The sequence below is a fragment of the Neovison vison genome, chromosome 8, assembly GCF_020171115.1.
Source record: "Neovison vison isolate M4711 chromosome 8, ASM_NN_V1, whole genome shotgun sequence".
Lineage (NCBI taxonomy): Eukaryota > Metazoa > Chordata > Mammalia > Carnivora > Mustelidae > Neogale > Neogale vison.
The window spans coordinates 70,758,408-70,777,242 of NC_058098.1; the positions used below are offsets into that span (position 1 = coordinate 70,758,408).

At 39.1% G+C, this 18,835-nt stretch overlaps 1 protein-coding gene across 1 annotated transcript; it reads right to left on the reverse strand.

Annotated features, from left to right (window-relative positions):
- Nucleotides 1–3,561: 3,561 nt before the first annotated feature.
- Nucleotides 3,562–13,746, reverse strand: LYG2 (lysozyme g2). Its single transcript, XM_044262444.1, has 6 exons — nt 13,723–13,746; nt 13,175–13,242; nt 7,139–7,279; nt 5,923–6,119; nt 5,020–5,158; nt 3,562–3,680 (listed from the first exon to the last, which is right to left on the reverse strand). Exons 2-6 carry the CDS (start codon nt 13,215–13,217, stop codon nt 3,562–3,564), a joined length of 639 nt encoding a protein of 212 aa, XP_044118379.1. The 5' UTR covers nt 13,218–13,242; nt 13,723–13,746.
- Nucleotides 13,747–18,835: the final 5,089 nt, after the last annotated feature.

Below are 18,835 nucleotides of genomic sequence, written 5' to 3' on the forward strand. Positions count from 1 at the left end.
AGAGAGAAAGCACGAGAGGAGAGATGTCAGTGGGAGAAGCAGACTCCCTGGCCAACAAGGAGCCCAATGTGGGACTTGATCCCGGAACTCCAGGACTATCACCTGAGCCGAATGCAGTTGCTTAACCAACTAAGCCACCCAGGTGCCCCTAAAACAGCTTTTTTTTTTTTAAAGTGACGATTTTAGGGGTACCTGGGTGGTGCAGTTGGTTAAGTGTCTGACTCTGTTTTGGTTCAGGTTGTGATCTCTGAGTTTGTGAGATTGAGCCCCGGGTTGGGCTCCATGCTCAGCATGGAGTCTGCTTGAGATTTTTCTCTCCCTCTCCCTCTGCCCCTCCCACTTGTGTGCATGCATGCTTTCTCTCTCTAAAATAAATCTTTTAAAAAGTGGATTTTAAATTGAATACAAATAAACATCCAGATGACAACTAAAAAGAAGTAACTGAGAGATAACTCCACTCTCTTTTGTATTAACTAGGCAGACAAACTAAGGGCTGCCTCACAGGCTATACCCACCCAGTGGGGCTGGCAAAGAAGAAAACTGCAGTCAGTCACTTTACCTTTAGAGTCTTTTAACTTTCAGAGCTCCCTCTCTCCCAGGAATCCTGTGTCTTCATGACCCCCACCCTGCTTGCAAAGCCTTTCATTCTGGGGATGCTGCCACCATACCACCACCAATGACTGCTTAGTAATTTTTCAAATACTTTTTCCTTCAGTCTCCACAATACTCATAGTTAGTCTTATTAGGGCCGTTAGTCATGTATGTCCCTTTAGCATAATGCAGAGGAAGTAAGGAAAGGAAGTTCTTCCATATCTGTGACCTCTAATAATGTTCTTAGCACTGATGCTTATAGTCCTGTGAGGTATTGATTGCCAAGAAAGGAAAGGATGAGAATTTTTGTTGTTGTTGTTGTTGCTTTCAAAACTATTTATAAGACAATCTTTCTTCATTTTCCAGAGAGAGCTTAGTTTTTAGACAACAAGAAGAGTGACATTGTACACACTGGAATGTAAACAGAGCCATTCATTATCACTGAAGAAGACATAGGAAAAAAAAATTACAAAGAAAGTTGAGGATGACTGAAAGAATATTTAATGGAGCCACATTTGAATCTAACATCTTTAATATTGTTCTAAGTATCAACTGGAAAAATAGACTGGACAGTTCTATCATATCTAATTAGTAATTAGTAATTCTAGTAGATTATGGAAAAGCTTGGCATGGAAACCATGAGGCATAATGAGGCTTGTATTTATTTCCATATTGTTCTTACTACATTGTTAGGTCACAGAGAAAAGCAAGCAGTGTTGGAAGGTACCCCAGCCTCCAGCTATATCTAACCTTTGTGAAGCAGATGCTTTCAGTACCTTTCCCATATTCCTAAGAATTTCTGGATTCTCAGGTAATTTCCAACTGACATTATCTGCATTTCTGTGCTTACAATCTCTTTTCCTTGGAATCGCAGAAAAGTGTGCTGCCTATTTGCATGATGGAGCAGAGGAGCACAGAAGTAACGTGCCTTCCCCTAGCCCCCAAAAGGGAAATCCCCCAATCAATGACTCTTTAGAGTAGATGTATAAATACCCCAGCTCCTAATCGCCTAGGTAAAATAATCCTGAACTCTATGTTTTGTACCATTTCTTGATGTTTGCTTGGAGGATTGAGCTCCAGTGCCGACCACAGTAGGTGGTTCGATGACCACATTTTACTGTCTTTCTTCCCTTCCCTGTATCACCAAGTCCCTGCAAATCTCAAAGAAGCTTCCTGGACCTGACTCCCTGTCTCAGGGTCTGTTTCAGTAGGAATCAACCTTAGACTCCTTAAATATGGACTCTGCCATAGAAAACCTCTTGGTATCCAAGTCATAAAGAGAATACTGGGGGAATTGATTCAGAATCTAAGTCAGCATACTATTTCTTGTTTTTCAAGTTACTTGTAAATTTTCTCACCTAAATGTACTTTGTTGCTTTAGTAGTGACATTGAAGGGGCTGGCAATTGAAGGGGAGTACATGCTTGTGGTGGAAAGCCCGGAGGAAATCAGTTTTAAGTAAAGTAAACATTCTGGATTGCGACATGCAGGGACAATGTCAAAATCTTTAACAACTGGTACAGTATGGTCTTCAACCAAGTATAAGAGATGTTGGACTGTATTCTGCAGGGCTGCTGTACTAGCTGACCATTGACTCTGCCCAGTGTAATACAGGGTTCCAGTTCTGCCTGAGTCAAATCTTCAGGCTAGGTTAAAAGGTTGTTGCACGGAGAAGATTTACCAAGCTTTCTCCGTGGGCACTCGGAGGTAGGTGGGTTTAATTTTGATTCCTTCTTAGAAAGAAAAGTAATGGGTAGAAATTTTTGTCAAATATTCCCGCCAAAAGCTAAAAGCCAAGCAGGAGCCATTGTCGGCAAGGACTTTGAGGGTTTTACGCTCCAACATTATTATTTGTGCCCTCTTCTGAGGATGGTAGTAAAGCCACAAACTGCACCAGGTTTTTCATTCTAGGGAACTTTTTTCCATTGTGAGTAGTCTGGACAAGACCTAAGAGCAGAGTAGCCAAGGTGTAGGAATGTATTTGACCCAAGATAAGCCCATCAGAGTCTCTCTCCTGGAACTATGAAAGTGAAGCAGAATGATGAAAGGATGGAAGAAAAACTCTCTGGAGTACATTTATGCAAGGAGAGTGCTTATTCATTCATGCATTGAGGATGCTATCAAGTATGGTCAACTGGTTCCTGCTGCACAGAGTTGCCTGGTTTCTCTTCATGTCTTTGACCTTGTTGTTTCTATGAGTCTTTTGATAGCCTTCTAATAATTGCCTTTTATTCCTTCAACTTCCCAGAACTAGTTACTTTTGCTTGCAATTAAAGAACCATAAACTCATTCAGGTCCTATATGCTTATCTTCAGTCACGTTTTGTGGGGAGTGGACTCCTTGAACAAGTGTGTGGCAGAAATTCCTGAAAATAGAAGAAGCAATTCCCTGGATCTTCAGCAAACAAGAGGAAGATGACACAGAAGGTTGGTGTGAACCAGGGACATGGCATTCACTTTTGGAAGATCAGTTTCACCACAGTCAGCTCTCAGTTACTTGTGAAGCTAGAATTCCATCTCTTATTTCTTCATTGTCCCACAGGTTGACTAGCTTATGAGTTAATCATATCTCACAATCAAAGCCCTAGTGGCTTGGACAAATACTTGAAAAAGGATAAAGGCTCAGGTCAGACTCTCCTGTTAGCAATTTGGTATAACAGAGTCAGCAGGCTTTGAAATCATGGAATAAAATAGGGTCCATTGAAATATGTAGATGTCACTTACCATGATATTCACATTTACTATAAAATAATTGTGCATATATGTCTGTGAACATTTTATGGAAATCATATTATGAACTGGGTAGATTTCCTTTTCTTTTTCTCTTTTTGATGCTTATTTGCATTAAGAAAACTGAATTTTCTGTCATAAGTGCAACCATTTCTTTGTGTTGACTACAACACATCCATATCAAACTCACAAAGAGGGGCCATCTGAACACCTGTCAACACGGCCATCCACAGAGCTTTTGCTTAGAAGCCATGTCTTTTATAGAATTTAGCTCGGGCAAGAAGATCATTGACCAAGTCATTGTCTATGTCCGTTGGGGTGACAATGGAATCGATTCCTGACTTAAAGGCTGAGAGACCACCTGAAATGAAATAGAGATTCAGATTGAAATATTAACTTTCAGCAGAAATAAGAAATGAGCATCATCAGGATGTCAGCCCTCCAGGCAAGTTTTTTCAAAGCAGGCAGTCCCAAATTCTCCTTCTCCTTCCCTCCCTTCCTGAAAAGCTCAACCACCTCAAGAATCTCTGGGAAAATTCCAGTTTGTTTTCCTTCTCTCTCCTTTTAAAAGACTTTTGTTTTTCTTCCTGCAAAATCCATATTTGCTTCTAATGTAGTTCAGGCCTGGCAAAACTTGATCCCCAGCAAATCTTCAGTCTGAGAATATTTATAGCATTCTCCCAGTCATTAAATAACTTACTCATTTTTTTAAAATTTACTCATTTATTCACTGCCTCATTCAGTCATTCAATAAATGTTTTTATGCACCTACTATGTGCCAGGATGGGTGCCACACGAGTGCAGGGTACATAATGGTACCCAAGACATAATTTTTTTTTGTAGGGATATATGTGCGTATGCATGTGTGTATGTGATTTTACCTCAAAATTTTAATCTTCAGTAGTTATTTATGTGTTTACATGACTGTGCTTTGCTCTAATATATAGAGGAAAAGACCCCTTATCCTGATCCCTGATTCCAAGGACCTTGAAATTAAAAACAGAAATTGTTTATTCTCAATTAAGGATGGTAAATGTGGGAGGAGAAAGTTATATATACGCCATGGGTCTGTAAGAGGTACACTTAATAGGGCTTGATGTGGTTGGATATAAAAACAGAATGAACCAGAGAACCTAAAAAAACAATCTGGTTTTCTGGCTGGAATGACTAGAAATATTATGGTGCAATTCACAGAGACAAAAAAAAAGAGAAGAGACAGAAAAACAGAAAAAAGAGCAAGCTTATGGTGGGAAGCTAGTGACTTAATTCAATCTGGATGATGCGGAACTTGAGGTCTGTGATCAGCCAAGCAGAGATCTCCACTTAGATATGATACTGAAAGCCCTGGTATCACATCTCAGAGTAAACATTTGTTCAAACAAAGAAAGTGGTTGATTTCTTGCATTAGGAAAAAAACTATCAGAGGAAGGCAAACATTCTTTTTGCAATAGTTTTTGCATTAACTGATGTGAGATATGATATGAACACCAACATCTGGCAGGAGGGGAAATGGAAGTTGGGGAGGAAGACCCCTCAAAGTAGCTCAGTTGTTCAAAGAACATTAGTGCAGCCTTTTGGCAGTTCTGTCCAGCCCCACTGCTGACCCCTTGGGAATACTCCCAGGGAGGCCCAGGGCACATCTGGCCTTCAGGGGTCTCACGCACTGCTTTTTTAAACAAAGCTCCACAAACATGACCTACCTTTCAGGTGTTGAGCCACACTCCACGTGGGGAATTTTTTCTGGATTGCCTTAATTTTGTCTGCTAGAATTCCAACACCCTGCAAAAGGTGTTCTTTGCTGTCCCAGGTACCAACAGGGTGATGAATTTTTTTATCAAGCTAGAAAAATCAGATAATAATGTCAGCATCTGGATGAAGCTTCACATTTTTCTAGTATTCCTGATTTCTATTCCTTGTGTTCAAGTACAGAGCCACTGGCCTCGGCCCCCTTACTTTATCTCCACAGAATCAATTCTACCTTCTCTTACAGAAAAGAGAGTCAGATAAACAAAGTATGATTTGGGAGATGTGGGTGTGGTATAGTTTTCATTAAACTCTCATATACATATATGAAAATTTTTCAAAACAAATAATTAGCATTCAATGACTAGACATTTGCAGTCAAAAATAAAAATTCGTTTCTAATTGAGATAGTTCAAAGCTTAGGTCTCCACAGACAATTTAAAATAAAAATTCAAACATCCAGATAATTTGGATCCCCTTCCTCCAATTTGCCTAACGAACCGTTTGATTCAAGTAGAGCTTAATTACAGTGTTTTGATCCATAGATAAAATTCACTACTTTATGAACCCCAAATATACACCTCTAATCAGTGCCCTTTGTAAGATTTTCTCAATTTAAGTGCTTTGCATATTATTAATTGCAAACTGTAGTTTTAAAACTGATAAAATACTTTTCCTGAAGATACCCAAAAACTGCTAAATCTGGAATTAAATACCAAAGACATGTTACAGAAATACAGAAGTACAAATTATCTGAAATACCAGGGTGTTCTGAAGTACTACCAATAGACATCTAGTTTGGTTTGAGCTTGCATAAGGAAGGATGAAGTGGGGCTGACTGAAATTTTCTGGCCAAGTACCTGCATCAAGCCAAATTTAAGTCCCCTGTGGTCCCAGCCATCTTGTAGGACAGCTCCACCATGGCTTTCTCTGGAGATTATGGCTGCGATGAGAGCAGGGTCCACACAGTACCTCAGCCCAACTTCTTTGATCAGAATCTGGTAGGGCTTTAAGGCCCTCAAATCCATCTCAGCAAACATTTCAGAACCACGGATCCCTAAGTCAATAGAAAATAAACTGTTTACTCCAGAAGAGAACCCTTTTTCAAAGTTTAGTAAGTCAATCACAGCCCCCGACCACAGCCCACAGCTTGGGACAACTATTCTAGGACATTTTTTTAAATCTCTAATTGCATAAACCCAGAAAGGTCCACAACCCCAGGCAGTACCATTTCTGCTCTCTTTCTTGTTCTTCTGTTACCTGCCACATTGGTGCCTTGGGAAGACTCTTGAACTAGAAGTCAGCCAACCTAAATTTGAGTCTGGTTCTGCTACTACCTAGCTCCAGGCCCATGAGAAGTCTCTTCTTGCTGAGCCTCAGTTTTCAGATCTATAAATTGGGGAGGTAGGATTAGATTGACCTTGTAGTTGCTTCCAGCGCTGATGTTCTAATACTGGGATAACATGAAGAAGACTTTGGAACAGGATTACAAAAGAGAGGATGTACAAAGAGCAAGAGGCTCTCTTAAAAAGCTAATGCTATAACATGAAGTAAATAAAACAAACAAAAAATAAAGGCAGAATTTAATATTTTATGTAAGCAATCATTTATTTATGTAGAAATAAACAAATTTAGGTAAGGTTTGGAAAGACTGAGGGAAAATGAGTAGAAGTAGTTTGCTAGGTTTGTCAAGATTCTGCTTACTTCTAATTTTATTTTATTTTTTTATTTATTTATATTTTTTTTAGTGCAATTTTTTTTTAAAGATTTTATTTATTTATTCGACAGACAGAGATAACAAGTAGGCAGAGAGGCAGGCAGAGAGAGAGAGGGAAGTGTGGGGCTTGATCCCAGGACAATGGGATCATGACCTGAGCTGAAGGCAGAGGCTTTAACCCACTGAGCCACCCAGGCACCACTTACTTCTAATTTTTAACTTTGATCTTTTGCTATAACAGCAATTATACCTTTTCAAAATTAAGCTACCTCCTAAAAAAGAATATGAAAATGATGAAAGGGAGAATATGAAAATGATGAAAGGGGGAAAGCCAAATATTTGCTTTGCTTTTCACTTACCACAGTTCATCAACCTGGTTATATCACAGGTGGCACCAGAGGTCTCCATGGTCATGATATCACCATAGCAGCCGTGGTACAAGCGGGGATGCAGGTGAGGGTTCATTGAGTGAGTGAAGGGGTACGAGCCCCTAGAAGTGCCTGGGGGGAGAGAATGATAATTCTCAGGAAACTTGTGAGAAATATTGCTCGAGTTGCTATAACAAGCATTACTAAACCAAGGTGAAGGCTCACCAAGGTGAAGCCATACTTACTCTTTCCTAACATGCTCTCGAAGACCCCTAGGATAGCTCATCAGAGAACACAAAACAGAAGATTCCCCCAACCCGTTTTCTCCAACCTTAAAAAAAATTTTTTTTTAAGCATCGTGGGGCTCAAACTCATGACCTGGAGATCAAGTGTCACCTGCTCGGGATGCCTGGGTGGCTCAGTCAGTTAAGCTGCTGCCTTCAGCTTGGGTCATGATCCCAGCTTCCTGGGATGAGTCCCACATGGGGCTCCTTGCTCGACAGGGAGCCTTCTTCTCCCTCTGCCTGCCACTCTGTCTGCCTATGCTCGCTCTCACTCTCTCACTCTCTCTCTCTCTGACAAATAAATAAATAAATAAATAAATTTTTAAAAAGATACTAAAAAATCAGGTATCAGTTAAAAAAAAAAAAAAAAAGACTCACATGCTCTACTGACTGAACCAGCCAGGAACCCCCCAAAATTTTTAAAGAAGTACTTAATTCTAAACATTGTAAAAAGTATTATGAAAACCAATTTTTATAGGTCTCAAAAACATTTTCTGCAATCTTGATCAGAATTAAAATTGCCACTAGAGTTTTAAGCAGGAACTCTGAGAGAAATTTTAAGACACTTCTACCACTTCTACATCTGGGGATGTAAACATCTGGATTAACAATTGCCTTTGCTTAAGAAAATAAGAAAGAAGGGTACTAAAGCACTTACATTAAAAAGGAAGGGTACCATTAACTTAAAATGTCCATTTTATATCATGTTTCTGTGTAGTTGAGCTTCTAAGTATAATTAGTAAAATTGGAAATAAAATTCAACCTACCATAAAAACTTAAGTTAAATCCTATTCTTATTTTTTTATTTTGTCCTTATGAAGTGACTTACTGTCCAAGTCTATTTACTAAAAGAGATAAAGAGCTTTTCTGTAAATTGAAAAATTTGTTCTAATAGCTCCTGGAACTGTTGACTTATATCTTAAGACTACAAATACTTGTTATAAGAAATATATTTGTTAAAATATTTGATGTAAAATACTACATTGTTTCAGTTAGCGTTGTGAATGGTGTTTTTTAATAGAGAGATGGATTTTATCCATTTACTGTAGGTCTAGTTCTGATTAACTTGACAGTATAAAGAAACTATCTTAGAATTAGGCACACAATCATTGGAACTACTCCATATAAATATGGATTTTAGAAGGAAAACAAAGCAACTCTAAAGATTAACTTTTTAAAAAACAAGGCTTATCGGGGCACCTGGGTGGCTCAGTGAGTTAAAACCTCTGCCTTTGGCTCAGGTCATGATCCCAGTCGAGCCCCACCTCGGGCTCTCTGCTCGGCGGGAAGTCTGCTTCCTCCTCTGTCTCTGCCTGCCTCTCTGCCTACTTGTGATCTCTGTCTGTCAAATAAGTAAATAAAATCTTTTAAAAAAAGCTTATCAAAACAAATGAAAATACAGGTACAATCTACTTTCTCCTAACTACAAACAGGCAAAAAAAAAAAAAAAGCTATTATAAATGCATCAGAAAGTCAGATGGTGAAACTGTCAAGTAACTCAGAATACTTAGAAAGCCTATTTAGATAACAAAACCAGTAGAAATCAGCAAAGCCATTAAATTTCTCTAAGTAGTGTGGATTTCCATGTGATGCAAAGAGCATGGCATTGGCAGTCTCCATGGCCCTCAGCATAGAACTTTGTGCATCCAATATGTGTAGGAAATACACATGAGTGAATGAATAGATAGATTTCCGTGACATAGATCATATGTAAGATAGAGGTGTAGAAGCTGTGAGTGAGGGTGCACACTGACAACATATAACCAAAATATGACCACTTTTCACCACACCTGCTACCACCAGGGTCCAAACTACAACCATTGCTCATCTTGATTATTATAAAAGCTCCCTAATCGATCTTCCTCCCCAAGCTTTGCAGTCTGTTTCCCAGCACCCAGACTGGTTTCTGGAAACATGCATGGGATCATATCATTCCTCTCTCTGAACCTTCCAGTGGTTTTCCGATCATTCATTTGTGGACTTCAATCCCTGACTGATCTGGTCCCTGCTCACTTTCCGACTTTTCCTTCCCTTTCCTCACTCTTCTCCAGTCACATTTTTCTTGATTCTCCTTCAGGTTTCTGCCTCAAGGCCTTTATATTTATAGACCCTTTTGCCTAGAATGCTATTTCTCCAGGTATGTACATGATTTGCTGCCTCACTGCCTTCAGGATTCTGTTCAAGTACCACCTATCAGTGAAAGATATGAATAAACAGTTCATAGATAAAAAAGAAAGGAATCCTTAAATGTATAAAAAGGTGCTCAACCACACTCAAAAGAGAATACTATAATAAAACATCACCAAGACATTACATTTTGCCTATTTAATTGGCAAGAATCAAAAAATTTGACAATGTATTGTGACAATGAGGCTGTGGGGGAAGTGTCAGTCTTACACATTGCTGTGGAAGGAGATTTTGCAATAGGCTGTTGTTTCAGCACTATTTATAGCAGGAAACGTCTGGGAACAATACACGTGTCATCCATATAGGGACTGAGGAAGCTAAGCCACTTCCACACACTGATTACTATGCAGTTGCAGAAAGGAAAGAGGAAGAACTGTATAGATATATGATTCTATAACTTTCTATAGCATTATTTCCAGGTACAGAATAATATTTCTAGAATTATATTCTTTGTTTGAAAAAAGGAGAAAATATGATTGTATGTGTTTGTGTATGTGTGTGTGAGAGAGAGATTTCCCTATATATTCAAAAGAAACAGTACAAAGATGAACCAAAAACTAGTAAATATTGTTAGTTGTGGGGCAAGATAAGAAGATGTAAAAGGGACAGGGATAGAGGTGAGACTTCTCTAAATGTACCTTTTTTATAGTTTTTATTTTGGAGCCATGTAAATAGTTCTATAATTTAAAATTTTAAATTGAATAGAAAAAATCCTAAAAAGTAAAAGACAAATCTAACATTATATCAAATTGAAAATTTAATTAACACATAGAGGAGGATCATTTCTGGCTACTTAAAAACAAGTCAGTGTAAATATATATACCACTAGTGGAATACATCCTTTAACATGAAGAATCATAAGTAAATCTTAAACTATATGCACAGGATCATCGTTGGTAGGTAATACTGCCATAGTTATTTTGAAATTAATATATGTAAATAACTAATCGTGTTAATGTTATTAGGAGCCAGGATTTTAGTATATCCTTTGTATTCATAAATATTAATATGGAATATCAGTATGAATACATAATTATTTTTCTCTTTAAAAAAAATATATATATACTGCCTAAGTTCTCCCCACTGAAAAGACCTGGAAGGAATTACACCCCATAGCAATGGAGCACCCCTGGGACTTATACTGTGGTCTCTAAATACTATTTCCCACTCAGAGGAACCAGTGCACTTCAGAAAAAGTCTCATTTCTGGTCTGGGGCAGGAAATGGTTCAGGTGAGCCAGGAACATCTTCTTGTACCAGAGCTGGTCCTTACACATTTTAGACACATACAAAAACATTTGTAGATATAATGTTTTGATCTTTTGGGTTGTCTTACAATATTCTAACCTCCTCCCCTCCCAAAAAATGCAGAGATGAGGGATAGATAAAATAAGAAAGCAAAGTGTTGAAAACCACAGATGTTTGATGATGGTACATGGGAGTTATACTGTTGCCTCCCCCATTTTATGTGTTTGAAACATTCTACAACAAATATTTACTTACCTTATTAAAGAGTCTTTTTTTCTACCTACATTAAAAAGGCAACACACTCATGCCTTACATTATTTTATTTACATCACCTGTCACCACCTGATATGTCTTCCTCCTTCCTTCTTATATTTCTTCCTCTATTTTTTTTCCTATCTATTCCTCTCACTAGAATACATTTTTCCCTATCCTATATCCTCCTCAGCACCTAGAATAGTGCCTGGGACAAAGTGGACATTCTTTTTTTAAAAAAAATTTTTATTTATTTATTAGAGAGAGAGCAGGGACAGAGGGAGAGGGAGAAGCAGACTCCCCACCAAGTGAGGAGCCTGTTGTGGGACTCGATCCCAGGACCCCAGGATCATGACCCAAGCTGAAGGCAGACATTCAACTGACTGGGCCACCTAGGCACCCCACAAAGTGGACATTCAATAAATATTTGTGAATGGATATTGGATGGATGGATGGATAGATTGATGAATGAATGAGAAGTAAAGGAATTATCTAAGTTATCTGGATCAAGTCCATATGTCAAAAGTTTACATTTGAGAGACCTGGTGGCTCAGTCAGTTAAGCATCTACCTTTGGCTCAGGTCTGGGATCAAGTGCCACATCGGGCTCCTTGCTTGGCGAGGACCCTGCTTCTCCCTCTGTCTGCTGCCCCTGCTTGTGCTCTCTGTCTCTCTCTCTGACAAATAAATAAATAAAATCTTGAAAAAAAAAAGTTTCAATTTCTTTTTACTGGAGATCTGACCTTTGCTATGCTCCATGTGTAGCCCACAGACCACAGTTATCAATGTGATCTGGATGCCTATTTAAAATGCATATTTATGGACTCCTCATACCAGGTCTATTGAACCAGAGTCTTTAGGTATAAGGCGTAGGTTAACCGGGATTCCCAGCTTACATACCTAAGTTTGCTTTAAGGGAATTAGAATATGACCATGGACTTTACACTACTTGTGTTGACATCATAAACACACAGGTCTTTCTTAATTATAGTCCCCTTTCAGTTAAACATAGGTAGTAGAGTAGCTCATAATTAGCCTACTTGCTATATAACTCTGCTCCTACCTGGAAATTAAAGAAGGAATAAAAATTTAAAACTATGTTCCTCTGCCTTTGACCATATAAATAGTCAGAAATTATCAGTTTTCTATAACCTCACTTTTTCAAATTTAGAATTAAACATTATAGAAACACTTTCTTCTCAATCTTCACTCTATTCATAAAGACAACTTGAACATTGTTTACAATGACTTTTCATTTTTCCCAAGTCAAATTTTCAATCTTTTCTTATTCAAAGTCCCTCAGCATCTCACCAGCCTACTTTTCTAGCCTTATCCTCAGAAGTCCTCACTTCTGTATTATTGCACTGATCTATTTACTGTACTCCCAATACTCTTTTTTAAAAGATTTTATTTCTTTATCTGACACAGAGAGAGAGATCACAAGTAGGCAGAGAGGCAGGCAGAGAGAGAGAGGAGGAAGCAGGCTCCCTGCTGAGCAGAGAGGCTGATGCGGGACTTGATCCCAGCACCCTGAGATCATGACCTGAGCCGAAGGCAGAGGCTTAACCCACTGTGCCACCCAGGTTCCCCCTCCCAATACTCTTCATGCATTTCTGCCTCCCTATACAAAAGGCATTCTACCCATCCAGCAGACTCTTTTCTTCTCTTATCAAATAATACCAAACATTCTTCTTCCTCCACTTTTTGGTCTCAACATCCTGACTAGATGTGAACTCTTTATCCTAAACTCTTCCCAGACTAGAGTCTTTTTCTGTCTATACTCATTTAACTCTTATTTACTGCCTGGTATTAATAATTTTATCTTCATATGTCTTGCCTCCGAAGGCACTGTTCCATAAATTCCCACTAATAGTGCCTTTACCTGCTTGGCAAGCAGAATACACTGTTAATTATAGATGTCAGCAGCTGATTGATGGCCAGGCTGATTAGGAGAGCCCTAATGATTACATGTAATCATTGCTCTTTCTGATTCATGACTATGCTACACGTTTTTGTAGACACCCTGCAAAAGATGCTAAATGTCAATCAATGACTTACCAATGAGGGCAATAAGTCCCCAAAACAGGATAGAGGACAGCATGGTTGTGAATCTTATCCTACAGCTCCTATTATAATTCGAAAGAGAAACTGGTTAATTTTAAAACTTAAAAGTTTCCTGAAGGAAATGTGTTTTAACTAAAAGAAAGTACAGAATCATTTCCAGTATAATACCTTTTTCCCAGTTCCAAGATATTAGTCTCATAGTCTCAGTATTATGATTCATTGGATCACTCTTTCCTAAGTATAATCTTCCAACTCATTTTAATCCAATTTCATATTGACATGAGCCTACAAATATCTTAAATATGTTAGGCTAACACATATGCCCATCCTTTCTCCAGTCTTGCTCATATCACAATTTTGTTCCCATTCTTCTATTGTAGTCTCCTTAGAAAACCAAGGTAAGCCACTGAGAGGAGCATCAGAGATCATGACTCAGAAGAGGTTTGCTGTGCTCCCCTGTGCTTCCCCCATCAACTCTATCTTTGTTTTCATTCAAAAGACAACTTAATTGTTCTACATAATACAAGAAGGTGAGCACTAACCTGGTTTGTGACCTTGCAGAGAAAGTCTCTCCCCTCCGTTTAGGAAAGTCCCCTGTCTTCAGCACTACTCTGCACGCCAGGCTTTAACAAAGCAGTGGCTTTTGCCCTAAAAGACGAGTTAAACAATTTGAGAACCCATTAGTTGGTAGCTTTATGATTACCTTTCTTTGATCCAAGTAAACTTCAATGTGGCTCTGCCCCTATGGAGGAGATTCTAAATGCCAGCACGTAGACTTACCTGCCTCTTCTTACCTTCATCCTGTACCACTGATGGTTGGAGGAGCTTTATATATGGTTTTAAAACCCTCTCTTTAAACCACTGACCTCATTAGACCTGATTATAATGACACTTTGTACTTAGGTGGCCCTTTTAATAAAAATATTTCAAAGCATTTATTAACCACTATTAATTAATTAATCTAATGAACCCCCAAGTTATATTGGAGGCATATATTTGGTGGATAGTTTCTGGGTATCTAAAATTGAGCTGGGTCAACAGCTTCTAAATTTGAGAACAAGAAACAGATAATTAGCATTAAAAAGATAAACCGAAAATATGAGCAGCTCTCATTCCCAAATTGGTTGTTCGCCTGAAGGCTGAGCCTCCTGCTCTTTGTTCCTCATTCCATTGTCACATGATCTGCATACCAATATGTCACATGGCTCCTTGTTCCAATTATACTCTGACAAATAGAGCCAAGAGTGCCCACCTGCTCTGGGAGATCAGTACAAAGCCAGAGAGTAGCACTAGTTTCCCAAACTATCTGAGGAAATGGGAAAAAAAGATTTGGCCATGGATGAACATTTTTTCAAGGATGGAGTGTCTCTCTCTTCACACTTATGTCTGAAAGAAGAGATAAAGCACATTGTGCAGTCCTGGGAATAAGAAATGGAAAGGACATTCTTGAAATAGGCAAGCACATTTTCCAAAAGGGAAGAAATCTAACACAGATCCTACTACAAGTGTCAGAAGTTTCTAAGACTGTACAAAATCCTTCCATAAATCCACCAGGTGAACACAGGTATGAGAGAGACTGAGCAGGAGGTGATGAAGATGAAGGCCCTAAATAAACAACTTGCTAGGCTCCCTGACCATGAATAAACCACAGCTTCTAGGAGATCATGCCCTCATGAAGTTGATCTTTGCACTACCTCATTGTATTCACTTCTGCCCTGCCTGCCTTCCTGTTTGTAGAATAGATTTCCCTTTAAGTGTCCTCCAGCCTTCCATTCCAGGGAAGAAGGGTGGGGATATTCTGAACCAATGTTGATTCCTGCCTTGACTATCATGAAAATGATTCATGGCAGGGGCTGGCTCTACCACCATCAATGCTTGCAGTCAGGGCTACTCTTTAATAAGGGGTTTCGCATGAGTCCAGCTTCTCCAGCATGGTCCTCAGGAACACATGGGCCATCACTAGTTACAGTGGCAACATTACATTGACATTGTGCTCATGACCCTCCCCACCTACCCTCCCACCCACTCCTCTGCTCCCCTGCAGGACAAGGTGGGAGAAAGAAGAAAGGAAGAAGAAGGAATAAAGGAAGAATGAAAAGTATGTAAAAGATTCTAGGTAGATGCTCCTACAGAACAAAAGTAAAAACAAAACACTGAAGTACTGTTAAAACATTGGAAGCCTATTTTATTCCTCTCCCTGTTTTCACATAGTGGGACTGCAAGTCCTTCTAGGTAAGAAGTTCTTAATGTCCAGACCCTCTGTAATTTAAGTAAATGCCTTCAAACTGATGTGGATCTTATTAAGTTTTCTTCAAATTGTGAGAATACAAATAAACATTTATTTGACACCCATCATACATCAGGTTCCTATGTACATATATCATTAAATCCTCCAACAACTCTGTAAGATAGGTATTATACCTATTTTAGAGATGAAGAAACTGAGACTCAGAGAAATTAAGCAACTTGTCAAAGATGGCACAGTCAGGACATGGCACAGCTGGGATTTGAGCCCAGGTCTATAAGATTCCAAAATCCATGCTTTCCTACTATGTCTAAGATACTAGTGCTATGGACTGATGACCCTGCAGAGTAATTATTACAACAGGTTCAAATCAATCAATTTGCACACAAAACATTGCCTGTGATCTGAATAAATCACTCCAGTTGCAGATATTTAGCAGTCATTTGTCTGTAGATGTTGTAGAAATTTTTTTTTTTGAGAGGGGAGAGAGAAAGAGTGAGGGCTAAGGAAAGCAGATGGAGAGAGAAAGAGAATCTTAAGTAGGCTCTGTGCTCAGCACACAGCCCCAACATGGGGCTCTATCTCACAACCCTGAGATCATTGACCTAAGCTGAAAACAGATGCTTCACCAACTGAGCCACCCAGGCACCCTGATGCTGTTATAATTTTTAAATACAAATATGAATCAACTGAATTTACAGGCTGTCACTTTATATCTTCACCAATAACATGCATTGAGTTTCTATAGTAGGCCTGGCAGAACAGTAGTAAGGGGTATAGCCTAGGTCTGCACCCAGGTTTGTTGCATTCCAAAGCTTAACTTTTAAAATAACCTAAAACCCAATGAATGGTTAAGTGTGGATGCTATCATATAAGGGTCTGAGGCAAATTTTGACATTGAAAAGTAATTTACAGAATGAATGATTCCCCCATCTCCTCCCAAGGGTGCTAGCAGTGACTGTACATGTGGGTTGTACTGATGGTGCCCAGGAGGAACTTGGATGGATGAGTCATTTGTTATAATCTCCATCAGACCCCCTGTTTTCCCAAAGTAACAATATAACCTATATGCAAAAAAAACATCCTTTCTCATGGCATCTGGGTGACTCAGTCTGTTGAGCATCCGACTCTTGATTTTGGCTCTGCTCATGATCTCAGGGTCATAGGATCAAGCCTGGCATCAGACTGTGCACTTGGCATGGAGTCTGCTTGTCATTCTCTCTCTCCCTCTCCCTCAGCCACCCACCCCCCACCTCCCACTCATGCTCTCTCAATCTCTCTCTAGTTTTAAAAAAAATTATTATTATTATTATTTTTATTACTCCTCCTCCTACTACTACTACTATCTTAAGATTTTATTTATTTGAGAGAGAGAGAGAGCATGAGCATTGGGGAGGGGCAACAGAAGAAGCAGACTTTATGGTGATTAGGAATCCTGATGTAGGACTTGATCCCAGGATCCTGGGCAGGATCCAAAGGCAGATATTTAACCAACTGAGCCGCCCAGGCACACATCTCTGTCTCTCTAAATGAAGAAATAAAAATCTCTTTTAAAAATGTCCTTGAGGCACCTGGCTGAAGTCAGTTAAGCATCTGAATCTTGGTTTCAGCTCAGGTTGAGATCTTAGGGTCATGGGATAGAGCCCCATATCAGCCTCTGAATGGTCCCACACTTAGCCTGGAGTCTGCTTGAGATTCTCTCTTCCTCTCCCTCTGTCCTTCCTGCTCTCTCTCTCTCTCTCTCTCAAAAATAAATAAATACATCTTTTTAAAAGAAAGTGTTCTTGCTATACAATTGAAGCACTGTGACCAGTCCCTTGAGTTCCATCAACCTCCCAAACAGTTGTCTACCTTTAAGACTTTTCAAGATAAGAGTTCTCTAGTTGTGGTTCCTGGTCCTAGGGGTGAGGACTCCAATTATCCCTAATCTGAATGACCTCGCCAAGAGACCTTAAGCCAAAATGTATGTAGCTTCCACAAAAACAGCTTGCTTTCCCTCCGTGTCACCAAAGCAGGGTGTGGCAGGAAGACCCCTGGCCCAGAAGTCTAGGGATCCAGCTTGCAGTCTTAGCTCTGTCCCTAAACCAGCTGAGGGACCTTGGGTAGATCACCAGTCTAGACATCATTTCTCCATTTATAGGGTAAAAAACCTGGATGACAATAGATGATCTTCAGACCCTTTTCTGGCTCTAGCAATCTATTGGATCCAGAAGAGGAAATAAATATGGGAGGTCAAACAGAGAGGTTTAAATATGGATTAAGTCTATATTACAATTTTTCAGGGTAACTTGGACTGCATTTTAGTTCTCATCAAAATCACAAATGCCATGCAATTCTTCCTGTGTTTTAGGGTGGATTCAAAGTAAATTTTCCTCTCTGTCTTGTAACTGACAAGTAGTAGAACTTTGAGTTCAGGATCCTGATCATCAATCATTTTCATATTGACAAGGGCAGTAAGAAAGAGATGTTATTTACTTGCTTGCTTGCTTACTTGTTGGTCTCAGCCATAGTTACAGATTTCCCTGTCATGCTGGGTGAGCTGCATAAGCTATGAGCAACACCAATGAAAGTTTTAACTTTGCAATTGTCAAAAGTGGTCCCAGAATTGCTGAAAATAATATAAATGACTGAAAAATACAGTACATTGAAAAACCAAGATTCTTTTTGTCGTAATAGTCAGGAGACTTTTAGATCCAAGTTCAGATTACTGTAGCTCATACACTGGGGCTAGATGGGGATCACGGTCTGGGGAATCATTATTCCTGTCACAATGCCTATCACTGTGATTTTGAAGCCAAGACAAGACTCAAATCCTCTGGCAAATCCACAGGATTTTTAACTTTTCTTTCTGTTGCCTCTCTGCTTCCTAAACCAGTGTCCTGCTCCCCCTTAGGTTAATCTGATAACAATTATATTAATTAATTAATGACAGAAACTTAAAGTGATATCATTTGCAGGTAAAATTTAATTTTAAATTTTAACTGGTGTCTTCAATACCTGAAGTCTTGTTTTTTCAAAGTGAGAAATGAGTCTGTTTGCCAAGGGAATGCAGAAACTAGAGGACAACCATCACACAGGCGCTTATGCGCACACACACACACACACAGACCTCTTTGCAAAAAAAATGATTTTTTTAATAAAATACATGCATTTTGAAAATACACACCTTAAATGTGGGAAAAGAAGTTAAACCTGCTTTAATTTTTAAGATAAAAAACCAGATTCAGAAAATTCTTTCTTTCATCTCCCACTTGGAACTCTATTCCAAACCACAATCTACCCAAGATAGCCTTTATATGCCTATGCCATTGAGAGAGTTTCAGTGGAAAAGTTTAAGAAGTACTGTCCTATTTAATAGAAGCAAAGGAATGATGATGGAATCTAAGGCAGTGTGCATGCCCCTGGAAATA